The sequence below is a fragment of the Manacus vitellinus genome, unplaced genomic scaffold (genome assembly GCF_001715985.3).
Source record: "Manacus vitellinus isolate BGI_N305 unplaced genomic scaffold, ASM171598v3 scaffold_44_pilon, whole genome shotgun sequence".
In the NCBI taxonomy this organism is placed as follows: Eukaryota; Metazoa; Chordata; class Aves; order Passeriformes; family Pipridae; genus Manacus; species Manacus vitellinus.
In genome coordinates, this window is record NW_021940565.1 from 5,400,688 (window position 1) to 5,419,883 (window position 19,196).

Genomic DNA, 19,196 nt, shown 5'->3' on the forward strand with positions numbered 1-19,196 from the left:
CCCGGCGCTTCATTTAAACGCCCGAGCTCGGGGCGCACGGCCCGTGAGGGCTCGGTTGGGCTGCGAGATGAAATAACAAACAACGGGCTTTGGCGAAGCTCCATGTCCCGGAAATCTCTTCACATTAAAAAAAAAACCAACCACCAACTAATAAATCAAGCAAAACCAAGTTGTCGGCTTTTTTTTTCCTAAATAAATTTAATTTACAAAATATTTTAAAATCAAAAGCAGAATGAGACGCACAAATTTGATCAAAACATCGCCTCGTCTGTTTCTCTTTCATGAGCTTTAAAATTGAGAGGCATACAGAGTACTGTGTTTCCATGCTGTTTAAAAAGAGAAAAAGGGTGGGCAAAAATCAAAACTTATCGCAAGCAGCCCTGTAGTAAATCCTGTGAAGCACACAATGTTAAGACAAAAGAACTTTACTTTTCCATAGCAAACAAAATTACACGTAGGACTGAGTACTTCTACATTTACAGTACACTTCCTAGCTTTTCCTTACAGCAAAGGATTTCCCCTAAAAAGACAACTTTAAAGACTCCCATCTAAAATACCAACCTGTACAGATCACATTTAAAACACATTATCTCATATACCAGTGACAAAATATTGAGTTCTTTTCACCTTATTCTTTCATATAAAAGGACCAACATTTAAACATGATCAAAATGGTTATGGGGGTTCAAAAAAATTTTGCCATTTTTACCTTTAATCCATCAAATAATTTTAAACCAAAACATTTCTTATGAACCATGGAAAAGACCGTATATGGGCTTAAGCAAAATGACTGCCCCGCATTACATTCTGCCAGTGACATTCTTCAATGCACACGATGAAACAACCAAATCACTGAGACCATATTGTAGAGAAAGATCCCACGTGACAGCAGTCACAAGGACCTACAGATAAATGCACTCTATTTCCGTTTAGCTTCAGGCATATGGGGAACACACTCTGCATCAGGTAGGCATGTTATGTTCAATATTTCACATCTTTTATATTCTCAGGAAAAAAACCCATATTCATCTACAACAGCCTTCTCACAATTCATTCATAATTCTACATTCATGAACTCCTACACAGGAATTATTTTAAATTTAAAAACTTGAGGGTTACTTATTTCATTTATTCCTTAGCAGTCCATAACACATTTCATGTTCAATCAAGCACACTGTGAGGCGACTCCTTGGAAGCATTCTTCAGTTCTGGATACTCTTTGACATTCATTACTAGGGAAAGGAGCTTAGCTCTTTGATGATACCAAATAAATCTTTTGTCATTATGGTCTGGCACAACCCATCTTTAAAAACAACTACCCAAATTATAGTCCAGACTAAAGTAGCACTATAGTTTTAAGGAAACCACAGCCTTACACAAGATATATCATCACCATTACAATGACTGATGTTCAGTGTGAAAAGAATCCATGAGAGACATACCTTTTTAAGAAAAGTGTCAGTGCTCAAATAAATAAACTGAACATAAAATTCACTAAAAGAATTAAAGGCAGTAACCCAGAAATTTGTATAGCAAAAAATACAGAATTCAATGTTTAAACAGAATGAGTGCAACAAGTTCTCAGAACCACACACAGTTTGGAGTACCAACATGGACTCACTCTTCTTTCCAAAGATCAGCATGTGGTAAAGACCAACTTTTTGCAATGTGCCACTAATCATCCTTTAGAAATATTTTTAAGAGACACCTCCTTCCTTCTTTGGCAATAAATGCTCAACTGAGCCAATGACTGCCAGATAAAACATAGCCTTTGTTGTAAATGCATCCTCCAGATCAACAGGACATGCATTCTCCCATGAGTACACAGACATATTAAAATGGAGGTGTCAGACATTAAGGAGTTTTGACCCAGGCAGGTGCAAGGTGCAGATCTCTGCCCTTCAACTCAGTCCTCTTAAGAACTATCCTCCATCAAGCTGAAACAAGATACTTCCACCTACCAAATGAAGTACCAGTCCATGAAAATTTACTTTGCTTATATATGAATTTTAAATAGATGTAAAGCCATAAGAATTATAGCTCATGATATTAAATAAAAATAAAAACTATGTATCTAACACATAAGCTTTCCTATTTTCTTTCACTGTCAACTGGCAATGATCCAGCCTGACCAGCAGGTAAAAACACTAACTACTAGGGTTATCTGCAAACAAAAGAACACCAAAGAACTAGTAGGTCATTTTTTCCAGGAATGACTAGTAATTCTGGTCACCCAAACAAAGAGAGTGCTCGTTTTTCTGAAAAACGAGTCCTTTTATAGTCTGGTTCTTATTGGGCACCCAAGAACATGAAGCCCTTTGGAAGTTATTGACCTTAATGTTTTATGAATAAACAACTGAACTAGAGAAAAAGCCATTATTCAGAATATATATAAAAGGCACAAATATGAAAGAATTTTTAAAAGGACATTATCAAGTAAACACGACCCAATTTCCATTTTCAGATTTTCCTGGAGTGCCTTCCAAACAGACTGGACTTTAAAAGAAACAATCAGTTACCGACTATTCTTAAGCCACTGTTTTGTCAAAATCCTACAATACTTTTTTCTACTGTAGGACAGAAAAGACAAGAAATAACAAAGAGTTAGACTTTTTAGTCTGAGCACTGCACTGACAGCATTGACGTTGGGTTATTTTTAACAGTACAACTACGAATGCATTAGAAACCATGTTCCATGTGCACATGCGATAATATGAATACGATACACACACGTCGACTTGAAAACTTCACATAAAACAGCCATTTTCAAGCCATGGAGTGTAAAGACAGAAACAGTTTTATTTTGAAAGAAGATGAAGGTGGAGTTAGAAAGCAGGAAGGGTAGTACTTGATAGCGTCCTTTCAGAAGGTGGCATTCAATGGCCTTGTTATTGCTGTGTATTTGCTAGTCGTCAGCTTCTTACCAGATATATTTACAGCATGTCAGTCTGAACATTCCCAGAGCACAGCTCTAAATTTTGCTTTAGAGATACAAAGACAGAACAGTTAAACATATGTAGTCCTGTTTTAGAAACTAAACTTTTAAAGTTTAGGACTTCTATTGTGCTTCTTTGGCTAAGTCCTATTTAAATATTGATAACACTTACAATTCTATAACTCTGCCACTATTTAACAGCTAACAGAAATCTTTGGTGTGTTTAGGTTAAGAATCCATTAGGGTACAAGCTTCAAAAAAAGAACATTCAGGCAGTTCTGGCCCCTCTCCTGCAAACTGCTCCATACTGAAGTAGATGAGGATTAACAGAATTTAACACCAAAGTATCTGAATATGATTGAAAATGATCCACACCACTTGAGAGTTTGTAGAACTGTGATGACAAGAGAGCTCTTCACCACAGCTCACTTATGTTCAGGTCATTGAATAAATTTAACAGTTACAATTATACATATAAGTCCAGTTTCCCATTTTAAAGGTTATTTGAGATAATAATTTATGACTAGGGAAAGCTGGGGGGAAATTTGAATCTTAATTCTCATCTTAATGAGAATTCGATGTAATTCTTGCGAGTAATTATGAAATTACTTCAGATACTTTCTTTGGCATCATATTCACCAAAAAAAACGCAGAACAATTATTTTTAAAGAAGGCTTAAAATAGAAAGTTTGATGAGGTTAAATTATACTAGATTTCATGGTAACACCAAACTTGTAGTTCAAAACGGTTCTTTTGGAAAAAAACCCTTATGTTTAGTAAATAAAAAGCTAAAAATAATTAGATATAAAATACTCTCAAGAGTTTGACTTTGGTTTTATAAACACAGTACAAGAAAGTGAGAAACAAAACAATTTAATTAGCAACTCACAAGATATTTATAATTACTGATTAATTGTTTTTTCTTAAATAGAAATTGAGTACTGTTTTGGAACAGTTTTTAAATTTCTCCTCTATCAGATAACCTGAAAATGGGTATGTTAATGTGGGACTCTGGTTATGACTTATGCTCTAACAAGGATGAACCATGTCAACTCTTCATGACTGTTCATAGATTAAAATGACCTTGCAAATACTTCCTTTCCTTTCAAAGTCAGAGTGTGGGGTACACTTTATAAGACAAACAAGATTGAAAAAGCAAGAAAAAATGCATATAAAATTATATAGAACTAAGTGTAGAAAATTAGACAATACCATTGTCTAGATCTTCCCACATTACTCAATATTAGAGATCAAGGAAGAACCAAGAGGCCAAATTTAGGCAGCCTAACTGTACTCAGGGGGTCATCAAACACCCTGTTTAGTGTCTTCATAAAATATCACAGAATCCCTTTTCAGAAGAACCTAGTGCCTGTGTTCACTGGCTAGGCTTCAGAGTCCACATGACTTTAAAACCCTCCAAAAATGCCTGAGGGTTCAAGTAAAATTATATATTAATTTCTGTGTGAAACATAATTCAAAGTTTCTGTTTTATAGCCCTGTCTGCCCTTACAAATTTTAATGAATTTGATATAGTCCTTATTCTTTCAGAATACTTTCTATTACACTTAAAACATTAACTTAAAGTGAGATGCAGAAAGGCAATTTTTTTAAATTAATAGCCAGATATGTAATGACATTTTTCAGCCACTATCCTTAAAAGATATTTAAGAGCATTATTTTTAAAAGACCATCTATAAGATTCTTAAAAACTCTTAAAATCACAAGAAACACTCTTTCAGTATGCATTAAAATGTGCCTAAATGTTCAAATATTATGTAAACAAATTGTTTCTCCAAAACTATGCAGAAGACTTATGAGTCCAAATAAAATATAAAATATAAATCTTCATTGCCATATCAGCCTTCTGGTGGCTAATGACCTAGTAAATTAGGTGGAATGTTATGGTCTGATCACGAATGTTCATTGTTTGAAATATTCTGTACAGTAGGAGTTGTATCTAGCCCCAGTAAAGTTCCAAGATAGGACTGGTCTCTGGGATCCAACATTTGCTCAGGCCTTACAGGATGAACAATATTTGCAGGTTGTGGAGTAAGAGTGTATTTCTCTAGAAATGCCAGATCTGTGGCTCGTTGATACTCTGCCTGCTCAGGCTGTGGAGGCAGGATGCTGTGTGACTGAGCAGGATGCTGCACCAGGTCTGCTTGTGGGTCAGACATCGGAACTGGTACCAGAGTCACAGGCACACACACTTCCGTGGATACATTCTGTAGTAAAGTTTTGGCTTCAGATTGATATGCTTTGGACTGCTCCACAAATTGTTTAGCCTCAGTTTGGTACACTTTGTCATCAGAGGTGTACTGCACTGGTAAGGAGACCAGCTTTTCCTCTGGAGAAGATGCCAATGCCTCTTCTGCAGCCTTTGATCCATGAACATGATCAATATGATATTTCAGCTTGTCTTTTCGTTTAAATGTTGCATTGCAGTGTTGGCAATTAAAAGGTCGAGCATCTGAATGAATAACCATGTGTTTCGTTAATGTCTTCTTAATTCTAAAAGACTGATTACAGATTTGACATTTGTAGGGTTTCTCACCTGAAAAGACAGAGAAGTAAAAATTAGTTATTCTGAGTAACACCAAATCACACATAAATATGCAAATACCTACATGGATTATGGTATAGAGACCTAGTATAAAACAATTTTACTGAAAACAAAGAGTGTATGTTTAGCATCAGTTTTGGAATCAAGGGAGCCATCAGAAGTTTGTTTACAAGTTACATTGACATACTCTTCTCCTTACATACAGTTGTCTCAATACTTTGGATTTATGTTAGAATATAAACTAAAGAAAAAAGAACAGTCTTTAAACTGTTATGATACTGGTATTAAATGATCTCAGTTTGTATTTCTATATATTTCAAAAGGACAATGATTTTCCTAAACACAAGGCAGGAAAAACAAAGTAAAACAGAAAGGACATAAAGCTTTCCAAAGGGATTTCAAATCCTTGTTTAGATTACCACTTGAAACGTAGTAATCTCTGGACCACAGAAACATTTAGAAGATCTGGGTAAATTGTGCAAGAACACACACCAGAAAAATAAAGGAGAAGGTGTAGAGAGTGTACTACAAACCTGTGGTGAGGATTATCAGTATTTCAGCTGATATATTCAGAGAGTAGAATTCAGGAATGACCAACATAAGAGAATGAATAAAGTCTTGGTGCTTCCTCCTACTCTTGTTCTGAATGCTCAACAACCACAATGAATTAAATAACTGAATCAACACTGATGCATAAAAATACATTCCTACATGTTTTCTGGTTTAGTTGGAGTTTGTTTTATTTTTACCTGAATGTGTCCTAAAATGCATTTCCAAACTTGATTTCCCTTTAAAAACTTTCTTACAGACTTCACACTGGTGAAATGTTGCTTTATATCTTTAAAGAAGAAAAGACATTTCATGTTAGATGCTTTTTTCTGTAATCAACTAACAATAAAGCTTGTGCACAGTCCTTTCTGAAATCTTTAACTGCAAAATAGCTAAATATCAAAGTTTCAAAATTTCCTCACTTATGTTTCTATTTCTTGGCATCTACATACCAACAAGGTCAATTAGGTATCTTTTAATATTAAATCTTATTCTCTAGGATGGCACTTCAGTATTCAAAGAGCAAAAGCCACTAGAACTTTTTTTCTGACTCCAAAAATACCCTTAAGTACCATTTTTGCTCAACATCCACAAGAAGCTTTTACTTTGGTAGGATAGGCCATAAATAAGGTTCTAGGAATGGCAGAATTTCTAGGTAGGCTACTGAGGAAAAAAAAGAAGAGAACAAACAGACAATGTGTTATACTTTTATACAGACACATCTACAATGGCTTCTCCACAACACTAATGAATAGTAACAGTTAAAACATAATTTGAAAAACAATTAGGTCTGTTTGTTTCTAATCTCTGAAAGGCTTATATTGAGAGCTCAAGAACTTTAAAACCCTATTGCATTTTCATTTTACAGTCACAACTCAGGTTTCAAAATTTTTACCTACTTTCAGAGCCACCAATCTGTTGCCAGCTTCTAAAATACCTTAAGTGTAGCATAATTCTCACAGAGCTTACACGATGACTAATAATTCAGTTTTAACTAGGCTGCAGTGACAATATTACAGCAAACCATCAATTCAGAACAACACTGAGACAGATAATTGACAGATAAAAACTTGATCCTTTTTAATACTTTTATTTAGTTTATTATGCTACAAAGAAAATATCTTGCTTAAATTGTGAAGGTAATTTTCCAATATCCACTTCAAACTGTAATAATGATATCTCTACCACGACTAAGGTAACAGGTATGACAAACACACAGACTACTAGAATTCTGCTCAAACATCTCAACAAAATCACTTACAGTAGAGAAGTATTTATGCAGTTGTAAAAAACCCATACTTACTTCTGCCAAACTTTTTCTCCTAGATGAACACTTTTATAATGAACGGTAAGGTGATCTCTACGGCCAAAACATTTTCCACATTCCTCACACTGATGTGCTTTTTCACCTACAAGGGCAAAATTCAATAAATTTTGGTTTAATCTTTTGGAATTCATTGAATGTCTAAGAGCTTTAATTATAAAATATACAAAAGATTTATGTTCCCAAAGTTCAGCCAATCAAGCTCTTCCATAGCTTACCTGGAGAAGGATTCTCTGTCATCATAAAACAAAATTCAGGAAGTATATTGGTTCTAACAGGGTAAGGATTTTTACCACTTGTTATATATGACTAATACATATCATATATGACCATTTGTCATTCCTAAAAAGAAATTCATGTTCAAGTCAAGAGACACTTCCCCAGGCAGCCACTACATGAGAGGTACAAGTGAATGACTAGGAATGCACTCCCTTCGTTATGACCTGAAATGTGATAACTTCAATAATTCAGCTGTTTTAAAAGAGAAGCTTATTGAAACATACCAGTGATTTTCAGCTACTAATTTTTGGAACTTAAAATTACACCACAGTATTTATCTTTTTAATTATCCTGATTTACATAGTTACCTTTTCCTTTTATGCTGCTGTTTAAAAGTATCCTGATTCTTTTGAGTCATCTTGAGATCTTCTACAAAGTGGCAGAATATTTCTTCTCATGTAAGTAGAAGGAGTGTGGACAGTCAAATAATGTAACTTTCTAGAGGGGGAAAAGCAAATAGAGCAGAAAAGAGGATTTTTTTTTTTTTGGTACTTGGAGTTTTCAAAGATTTCTTTATTTGATAGCAGACACGATTTCAAATACCAAAATAGAAGCTGTCCTTCAAAAAAAAGGCTTGGGAAGTTTAAACTCTGATCACTTTCATATTTTCATGCTGCCTCATAGTATTTTGCCTCCTAGAAGGCCATATTCCCTCTGGATCCTGTTCTGAAAAAGTCACGGATGAATCTTTGCTCTTCCTATACATTTGATAACCTTTCTGCTCTCAGTGCAACAGATTTTTTTTTTTTTTTATTTCTCCTGATCATCCCCATCTGGCTGTTCTCAGGGCTGATTTCCTCAGTCTTCCTTCCTTCCCTCTGTCCCATAACAGAGACTTAGAAACACCTCTTTGATGTTCTTACATTAAAGTGATCAGCGTACAAACTTTGACAGAGACTGTGACAGCTTCTTCTATATTGTGGTAACAATGTTTCACATGATTGCTATTAAAAAAAAGAAATCTGAACTCATAAAAAAATCCTCCTTTTTCACTATTGCTTTTTTATTTATTATTTTTAAAGCAATTCACTGTTACATGTTTTTGACTGTCCCTCGGCTTTCTATGTTAACATGGAGGAAATACTTGGCTTTTAAACCTTGAAAACATGTAAGATTAACCCTACTTAGTTGTCCTTAAAAATAGTGAGAGGAACTTTCATAAGGCCTAAACCAATGCAAGTACTGAAAACAAAATCCATAATTAATTTTTATTTGGTTTTATTTCAAAATAGTAATTTTGAAGATAATTTTCAAAGAAAACACCTACCTGAATGAATTTTTTTGTGTTTTGTCAAATGGTCATGCCGAATAAATGTTTTCCCACATTCTTCACATTCATATCTCTTGTCATCATGGTGGACTCTTAAATGAAGTCTGCATATTTATAGTCATAAACATAACCAAAAAAATGCAATTTTGTTAACATAATCTGTACTGCTAATGTAGTGCAAAATACCAGAAAAAGCTTCACATAAGTATCAGGAAATAACTTTCAGATGAGGACACTTAAACTGCTCTTAAAAAGCAAGAGAGAACAGAGCTGAACTCTCAGATGTGTCATTAATTTAGCAGAATATTTTAGTCCTCTGCTTACTTTCTCTTTGAGTAAGAAAGATGCAAAAGTTTAAGCTGTGCAAGAAACTCAAGTTTGACACAAGATTTGTAGGAGACTGTCTGTGTTTAAGCCAGTAATGTATTAAAAATTAAATTACTTCTTACAGCTTATTAATATATTTTCAATATTTAAGTATTTCAATATTTTAATGTTTACTAATGCTCTCAGAGTTCGAATGCACCAAAACACATACAGTATAAAAAATTTTATTGATAACATGAATGCATACATATCAGCAAATAAGCAAAACAGCTTCACAGCTTGTTTAATAAAAATCTGTACCTGTAAGAGCTTCCATGACGAAAACTCTGCCCACAAATACTGCAAAGATGAGGCTTCTCTCCACTGTGAATTCTCAGATGTTCTTTCAAAGTTGTTCTGTTTAACAGTAAAATTTAGGCAGTCAAATTTAATTTCAGGCAATGTCCCTCCAACATCTTTCCCCAAAAAATGCAAGATGTTTTTGCACAACACAGGAATTTTAAGTGAAGTGAACGAGAGGTAAGATTTTCTTAATATAATTGCACCTCCTAACTAATCACCTACAGTTGTCACCCTCAGTTTTAGAGATGATCAGAAAATCACAGGCTACCTTTGGCTCTGACACCACCTTTTAACACACTATCCCTCCGAAATGGTCCCATTTATGTCAAAAACTCAAAGTTAAAACATATTCAAAATCAAAGTATGCTAAATATTACTCCGTTCTGCTGAGGTTCAAGTAGTCACTCAACTCCTTACCGTTCCCTGACAGATTTTCCACAGATGAAACATGTCCATTTCCTCTTTCCCCCATGAGTACATTCTATATGGCGTTTCAGATTTCCTGTATCATTAAACTGTCGGCCACAAATGTCACAGGGAAAAGGCCCTAGAAGTAGACAGACACACACAGCAGTATTAACTGCCAGCTAAACTAAATAAGATGCACAGTCTGGTTACTTGTGAAAACCCTGAAAACTTAACAAACAAAAATTTCGTCTAACAAATTATTAAAGTTTAGTACAGTCAGCATACTTTAATTAAACTTTGTGCATTTTCTGCTCAGACAAGTTATTTCTAATACCTGGTATTTTGACAAATTTCATTACTGTAAAGCAAAAATTTAGAATTAATAGCCAAAAGTAATTAAGCCCACTTAGATTGCTTGAAAAAACAAATTCCCATTACTATCAGCAATCTAGTTCCTACCCAGCAGAAATAATTCTTAGTAATAAAAAAGTCTTCAGAATACTTCAGGAGGAAAGGAAAAGGTCTTTTGAAAACTTCAGAAAGAATCTGACTCCATAGCTAAGAACAAAACAATTTTAAAACCAAAGTAACCTTAAGTCTTCTTCCTCCTCAAAATTTTGACTTTTTTAGGTACAACAGAATGATTCAGAAAGACCACTGAACAGAAAAGTAAAAGCCAATCAACAAAAAAAAACCCAAACAACTCTGCCACAAAACTGGAAGAGAGAACTGGAAAAGGAGATGGGATGAAAATCAGACTGATCAGAACATACAATAATGGGGGAAGGTTTTACTTTAAATCTATTGTTTACATGTCAGAAGGAGGTTTCTATACCGAGATGGAATTTTTCTTGATGTTTCAGTCTTGCGAACCGGGATTTAAAATGCTCTTCACAATAGGTACACTTGAAGGGTTTATCCTGAGAGTGAAGGATCATATGCTCTTCTAAGTGAGGTCTTCGAGTGAAAGATTTCTTACAAATCTAAAATGATAACACACTTTGTCAAAGATACATCAATTATAACCAGATTTTTTTACCATTCATAAACTCTTAGCAGTTGACTTCATCTGCTCTCTGCACCAATGAAAGATTAAATATGTATTCTTCAAAATCTTACTTGTAAAGCCTTGCAGTGAACATCTGGAGCAATCTGTGTTCTACATAACCCATAGTGGACTGTACTATATAAATTAGGATGCAGATCTATGGGAGCCTAAATCAAACTACTGCCAACTCCTGCATGCAGTTACATGTTCCTCTCCCCTCCTTCTTTCTACTGACTCCAGCACTTAACAGACTCTTTTCCTAGGGTGTTTAAATACAGCTCAGCAGAAAATAACCCAATGAAAAAAAAAGGCAAATAGCCGTGACTTGTTTTTGGATGCTGAAATGGCTCAGTTGGACTGTGGTAAAAACTGTTGTAGTATAAGCTACTGTAGAACTAGAACCATACCTGTTCCTTTATTTCCTCTGGGAAATTCTCTGATAGCAGGTATTAAAGAGAAAATGCCAATACCAACAAAGAAGTATAACTCAAATTATATTTTAGAACTACAGAACCTCCACAGGGCTAAAATTATGTAAGCTTCTCAGTACTGTTTTCAGATTAACCAAAACCCAAATATACTAGAATTATTAGTAGTGATTGAAGTAAGTATGCAGAACAATTACAGATTTGAAGCCACAGCTCAAATTTAGGCATTTAAACCAGGTATTACAATTTATCATCAGGGTCCTACGCTTCAACATAAATCAACACAGCACTCACTAACTTCACTGTGAAACCCTTGACATTGTTTATAAGAGCTGAATTTAGTACTACCCAAGTCCCATCCATTAAATCCTGCAATCACTTTCTCAGAGGACACCTGAATAAGGAAATCAAAGGCAACAGCTTTATTTGTTTAAAACTCATTAATGTAAAGTATAGGTGTAAGAAAATCCCATACCTGGAGAAAGTATAATAGCCTTCTTACTTTTCTTTACTATTAATAATCTATTGTTTCTGTTAATTTGCTCATATTCCTCAAGGATTAAAGTATGGTCATCAAATCCTGGTGTTCACACACGGACGACAGCATAAACCAACAACCTGAATGAATCCTGCAGCTTACACCTGTGGCACCTCAGCTCTCAGAACATACCACACAACCTGAAAACAAAGTCACAGCACTGCACCTAAGGGTTCTGTTCAATCTCCAACTGCTATCAAAGCTAAAATTCTAACCCTGCTTTTAATTCAAGTGCATTTTCAAAGGACATGAGCTCTACAAGAGCAGCAGCTCATTTTTTTAATTTCTACTTACGACTGTCAGGAAAAAAAATAAACCCACAAACCATGAAGTGGAGTTTATCAAATCACTCATCTGGGAAGCATTCTTTCCCAGAAGGAACATCAAAAATGTCACATGATTGATTCCCACTATTACAATGTTTCTCATCTAGTAACAAACACAATCTGTAACATGTTTGCACAATACAACTTCATCTGAAAGTTGGTCAACCATGCAATACCTCCAACCACAGTCCCACCATCAAGAGACTGAACGCTACAAATTCCTATAGTTGGCATCTCCCAACCTTCTACTATATGTTTGTAAGTGCAAGTTCCCAAACAAAGCAAGGTTAGTAATTACATTAGGGCATCTAATATTACAGACATACAGCGGCACACAGCAGCTTGCACAAACAAAACAGCTGCCCTGAAAAACAAAAAGTAAATCAATTCCCTTAAAAAAAAACTCCAAACAACAAAACCCACATTTGAAACTTTAAAACATTCCTTGGCAGCATATATATAGAGAATGGAAATTCTACAAACTCCTTTTTAGACTAGATGTAGTTTCACACATATAAACCTCTCCAGGGGAAAATCAAGTGCAGTATTCTATGATTTTACAACTAGACATAAATTTAGTACAAATTTACAACTCTGTTGACATGCATATGTAGCCAAATGAGAAAGTGTTTCATATTTTCCTCACTACTGACAGAGCCTTCCTAGAACAGTATCCTTTATACTCAGTGCTTGATGCACATAATTAACAGGAGAGAAACTACTGTGTTTTAAAAGTATTCATAACACTCAAATCTAATCATTTGCAAACTGATATATCTGAATAACAGTAATAACTGAACACATTAAAAAATACTGCCTCTAACTATTTTAGAATTCAAATTTATCTACCTGACCAGAGGCTGCATATGCAGATAAAGCCCAGTCCTTAAATCAGCACAGAGAAGAAATTCATATCATCACTTGCAAAGCCTTCTGAGATTTCACAGAGACACATATCACATTTTCGCTTAAGTTCACAAAACACAGACCCTAGGTGAAACCAACAAAAGTACTGAAGATTACTTACATCACATTTCCAACCTTCACTCTTTGTCTTCTTGATAGAAAGAAATTCTTGTACATTCTCTGGATGAAACCTAGGAAAAAGACAGAAGCTGAAGGTAGCTTTCCAAGATGAAGATCACACAAATACTAAATATCTATTTCTAAACTTCATATATCATGACAGTTTATTACCACACCTGCAGAACAGAATACTGACATTGAAGCAATTCTAGTGCAGTGTTTACTATGGACTCCTGTAGAATCTCATATGACTCTTGACAAGACAGTTTCACTTATAATGCCTTATGTATATTTATAAAGACAGAAATAAAAAAACAGTATGTAAATAATACCTTAAAATTAGGCCTCTCATAAACGAATTATTCACCTAAAAGAATCTGCATGGAAACGGTTTAGCCCCCTATTATCAATCAACAGTAAAATATTCACATTTAAAACCAAAGAAGATTTTTATTCTGCCTCCAAATTAAAAGCAGTATAGGCAATTATTAAGACTGATGTGTTCTGACTGTGCTAACTAATCTGAAAGATTCTAAAATTTATAATAAAAAACCTATAGCAGAACTCTCCACAAAAACTTAGGGCAGGTTAGGTGATACTGCTAATCTCCATGCTCTCTGAAAAGACACATATTTGAAAAAATTGCTTATAAAAACAATGCAGAATATACTGTGTGTGTACATACATTTATCTCCACTTCTAAAATGAAATGTCAGACACATCTGCTCATACTTGCCTCCTCACGTGCTTTGCTAAAGTCTTTTTGCTTGCATGCAGCTTATTGCAGTAGGGACATTTGTGTTCCTTCTTATGAAAGTCGGTATCACTGGAGTGTTTCTTCCTGTGCACTGTCAGGTTGGACTTGGTTGAGTAGCGCTGGTGACATATATCACATTCAAAAGGCTTCTCCCCCGTGTGCACACGTGTATGGCTCTCGTATTTGCCTGTACAACAACAAAAAAAATCTGTGAGCATGAACTGTAACAGGTATCACCTACCATATACACGTTTGGGGTTTGTTCAATAATCTCTCTCTCAAATGCAGTAAAGCTCTAAGTACCCTCCACAGGCATCTAAAGATTCCTACTGGTTTTCACCAGTAGGAAAACTGTATTTGATCCAAGGTTCTTCCATACACTTCGACCGCAGTGTTAAATCTGTGTGAGGGTTACGAGTCACTCTTGTTCAACCCCACAGCACAGTCTGTTCTGAAGTACTGGAAGTTATACTACTATTCTTCCATTACATTGATGGTGAAGTACCTTTGCAGAATGGGAAACAACCCTGTAACAAGCTGGTACTTCTAAGGTACTTTCAAATAGCAAAATACTGAATGAATGATACACACCCTTGCACATTACCTGTATTTGGGACCCAACATACTACCATAAAAAAAAATACTACTCTCTCATTTCTTTCACACCATTTGTATTCCCTCTTCTGTTTGCTGTTTTTTTTTCCCAAGGACAGAATTCTGTCCTACACTGCAGATCCACCTACCTCAAGTCAAGCAGTAGGCTCTCTGCTTTGTACTAGATTTTATTTTTATCTCTGCAGAACATCCATGTATTCTTTAGCATATTACTATAAATTTATGAGCTTCTGTAGCTCATAAATGTAACATACAAGTCAATTGTCTACTGTAATACAAGCTTAGAAAGAAAAACTCTATGTATCACTTCTTTTAATGCATGTTCTCATGTAATCTTTGAACACAGAACTAGGATTCTGAGTTATGAAAGTGCAAAGAGAAAAGGACTTCCACTGTGTGCAAAACCAAAACATGCCATTTCAAAACTAAACACTCACAAGCCATTTATTTCTGCACAGTAGCTGTGCTTTTACACTCCTTGCTAACAACCAGAATCCAGAGCAGAGTAAGAGAAATAAATATAGTGTTTGCAGATTTTTCAAATAATGCACTCGGATAATTTATTGAAACTGTTTAGCACCACAAACAACAACTTAATACACACAGCAAGATCAGCAGCACACTGGATCAGTGGGACGATTCAGAAATTCTGATCTTCATTCTCTAGGACCAAGAAAAAGCTTGGTTTATTTCCCACACACACAGCACCACCATATGGTAAACAGGAACGAGATCAACCTAACTTGCTCTTACCTATTCGATCAAACTTTTTGTCACACTTGGGACACTGCAGTAGTTTTTTGCTACTGCTCTGAATGATGACTGGAGCTAAGCCTTCAGGAATATTCCCCACTGAATCAACTGCCTCAGAACCCTCTTCAGTATCATTCTGTTCCTTTTCACTTTGTTCTTCAAATTCCGAATCTTCAGCTGACATTTCCTCTTCCTGTCCCTCTTCATCCACATTGCACTCACTTTCACTGTCTTCAAATTCACTTCTCTCAGATGTCTCCTTGTCAGAACTGACTTTTTCCAAATTGCTGTCAGAGGCATCAGCACTTTCATTGTCACTGATATCAAATTTAGCTGGACATTTACGGCTTCTCATAGAGCGTCTATTGGAAAAGTTGGCCTTCTCAACCATTTTTAACCCATGTTTTCTTTCCAGTGAAAGGGATCGGTGGGCTTTAGCCAAATGGTTTTCTAAGGACTTCTTATAACAGAAACTTCGACCACAAAAAGTGCACTGATGGCTATTTAATAGTTTACCTGTCAGTTCACTGAGTGTTTCTACTGGTGTAGGTGCATCAGTTACCACGTCAGTCTGTACATTGGAAACACTTTCGTTATTTAGTAACTTCACTGCGTCTATGATATCTAAAAATTTTGCTGCTTCCAGCACTAATGGAATTTCATTTTTATACACAAAAAACTCAGAGGTGTAGAGAAACTCAAGCAAATGCTGAAACACAGAATGAGTTACATGATCTAACGTGACGACATCAGTGCTTGGATTTTTGCTCAAACAAGCATGAAAATAACTACTCCCAACAGCCACAACAACTTTGTGAGCGCTAAATTCTTTTCCTTCTACAATTATGAGTAAATCACAAAATGATGGATGTTTCTGTCTATCATCATTTAAGTATTTCAGTAGATTTTTGTTATACTGCAATGAACTCAGGAGCTTCCTTTGCTCTGGCGACGGTGAAAGTTCTTGGGAAGATTCAATCTGATCTGCAGGAGCTATTTCTGCAGACTTTGAGACAATTTCTTGCGCGCAGTCCACTACAAGAATCTGCTCTGAAGTATCTTTCTCATGGCCAAGATGAACTTTTTCGTTTAGACTTGCAGCGAGCCGTCTCCTTTTCTTCATTGCAAAAGTGCAGCTTCAAGATCAGGAGCTTCATAGGTGATCACCAAAGAATTCCCGTGAAGACTTGGTTCTGCTCCGCACCTTAAGAAAACATGCAACAGTAATTTCATACTCTGCAAAAGAATCATGATAAAAATTAGCACTCAAGCATTTCTTCCTTATTAATGCTTTCTGTATTTCAGTCTTAGTTTTATCTATCCTGCATAAATTAGGCTTTTGTTAAATCACTAAGATGTATTCTCTTTGCGTCCCAGACCATGGCATAACCTACTCGCAGCCAGCGAGCCGACACTGCCTATTATTAGCTCTAAGGCGGCGGCTGGGGCTGGCTTCGCTCGGCTCCCAGACGCATTTAGCCCCTGCAACTCTCCGGGGCGGGCGTGCACTGTTGTTATTATTACACCGAGGCGCACTCGCTTTCCGCTTAACCCCGACAGGGCAAAGCCGCCCCAGCTGCTCCTCGGGCCGGCCCGGACCCGCCCGGCGCCTGCGGGGCGGCGGGGCCCTTGTCCCCGCCGAGTCCCCGGCCGCCGCGTCCCGGGGCCGCCCGCTTTTTCCCCGGCCCAGGCAGGGCCGGGCGGACGGGGGGCGCAACCGACCGGGGGCGCAGAGGCGCGCCCGCGCCGCGGCGCTGAAAATGGCGCGCCCGCCCCCCGTCCGTCCCCCCCGGCGCTGCCCGCGACCTCCTCTCAGCACTGCGGGCTCGGCCCCCCGGGGCGCTCGGCGCCAACGCCGCTGCCCCCGGTCCCGCACCGCGCCGCCGCTTCCGGGCCCCGCCGCCGCCGTCAGCGGGTCACGGCGGCGCTTCGAGCCCCGGAGCGGGAACTGCAGCGCGGCTGCGCGGGCGGGCGCGGCCGCCTCAGGCCGGGCGGCGCGGGACGGGCAGCGGGCGCAGGGCAGAGAGCACAAGGCCCCGCGCCGAGGTGCGGCCCGGCGGGTAAAAATAGCGTGTAAAAGCCAGCAGCGCTCGCTCAAACAGCCGGCCAGCGCTGGTGACTCGGGATGGCCGAGTACTGCTCCACAGCACTGCTTTGAATTTGCTTTCTGCTTGAGTGTTTTGAAGCACAAGGACTTGCCAAGTTCCCAGTTGTCGTGCTTTCCGTAGCTCATAAACATAACATACAAGTCAATTGTCTACTGTAATACAAGCTTAGAAAGAAATACTTTATATCACTTGCTTTAGTGCATGTTTCTCATGTAATTTTTGAGCACAGAACTAGGATTCTGAGTTATGAAAGTGCAAAGAGAAAAGGACTTCACTGTGTGCAAAACCAAAACATGCCATTACAAACCTAAACACTCACAAGCCATTTATTTCTGCACAGTAGCTGTGCTTTTACACCCCTTGCTAACAACCAGAATCCAGAGCAGAGTAAGAGAAATAAAGATAGTGTTTGCAGATTTTTCAAATAATGCGCTAAAATCATTTATTGAAACTGTTTAGCACCACAAAGACAACAATTTAATACACATAGAAAAATGAGCAGCACCCTGGATCAGTGGGACAATCCAAAAATTCTGATCTTTGCTTTCCATGACCGAGAAAATATTGAATATTACTGCTTTTAATTTGTCTTCTCCTTGAGAGTTTTAAAGCACTTCACAGAAGTTCTTGTGAAATTCTGTTTTTCTGCTTCCCGGGTGGCAAAAAGAGCAGCCCCAGGAGTGCCCCTGGCTTGGGGAGATCTACTCAGGGTGCAGTTCATCAGCATATGGAAGGCACTCAGCCTTCTGTTCTGTCTCCATCCTTCCTGAGATAACCAATTGCTAGTGACAATGTGACACCGAAAATGGGTTTATTTTCCTGACAGCTTTAAAGAAGGATTAAACTTTATTCCACTGCATGTACTCTGTATTTATGACCTGTAAATTGATAGTGGTTGTCACCTAGCTTAACAAACACAGTGTGACTTGCAGGTGTTGCATTTTTCCATAAAAATACTGAAAATTCTCAAAGCATTTTTCATGTCCTGAGTGTTGCTGTGCTGCCTGCACTTGCAACACTGCATTTTCATTAAAGTCTACTATTATTTCACTTCAGAGGTTTTTTAATTTGTATTAGTATATTACAAATACAATATATTTTAATATTAAACTATTTCAAATAATATTTTAAGTAGCATCAGTTCTTTCATTTAGTTATTATTCTTAAGCGAAACAACGGCATCATTATAAATAGAACAATCAATATTACTATGGTTTTCTTGCACTGAAGACAAATATATGCCTGTGCTTGCCCAACTGTAATTTCTGTAGAGTCCTAGTTAAACTGTACATAAACCTAACAATGTTTCTCTATTTAATAAGTTTCTCCATTTTGATTTTGCATGGAAAAATCAAGTTCTGAGAGCAAGGCGCTGTAAATTTTAAGCTGAGCTTTAACTTTCACTTTAATCTGAATAGCAGGCTCATAAAGACATCATTAGTGGGTATTGGCTTCCTGGGTCTTACAGTTTCCATAGCAAATAGCATCATTTGGAATGTATAAAACTATGTGCTTCATCAGTTTTCATGAATGAAGTGCATAAGCAAAATGCAGCCTTGATGAGAACTATTTTGCCAGCAAGAGTAACCAAGCTAGGAAA

General features: G+C 37.0%; 2 protein-coding genes across 2 annotated transcripts in view; both read right to left on the reverse strand.

The window, feature by feature from the left end:
- ASPM (abnormal spindle microtubule assembly) overlaps positions 1-104 on the reverse strand; it is a 27,608-nt gene extending 27,504 nt beyond the window's left edge. The window contains exon 1 of the mRNA XM_029962238.1: positions 39-104. Within this exon, the coding sequence (XP_029818098.1) occupies positions 39-104 (66 nt within the window). The remainder of the gene's footprint in view (positions 1-38) is intronic.
- Positions 105-409: 305 nt separating this feature from the next.
- On the reverse strand, positions 410-16,702 carry ZBTB41 (zinc finger and BTB domain containing 41). The gene is made up of 10 exons (XM_029962256.1): positions 15,489-16,702; positions 14,100-14,307; positions 13,365-13,434; positions 10,833-10,980; positions 10,007-10,136; positions 9,548-9,643; positions 8,918-9,024; positions 7,351-7,456; positions 6,248-6,336; positions 410-5,489 (listed from the first exon to the last, which is right to left on the reverse strand). Exons 1-10 carry the CDS (start codon positions 16,609-16,611, stop codon positions 4,846-4,848), a joined length of 2,721 nt encoding a protein of 906 aa, XP_029818116.1. The 5' UTR covers positions 16,612-16,702; the 3' UTR covers positions 410-4,845.
- Positions 16,703-19,196: the final 2,494 nt, after the last annotated feature.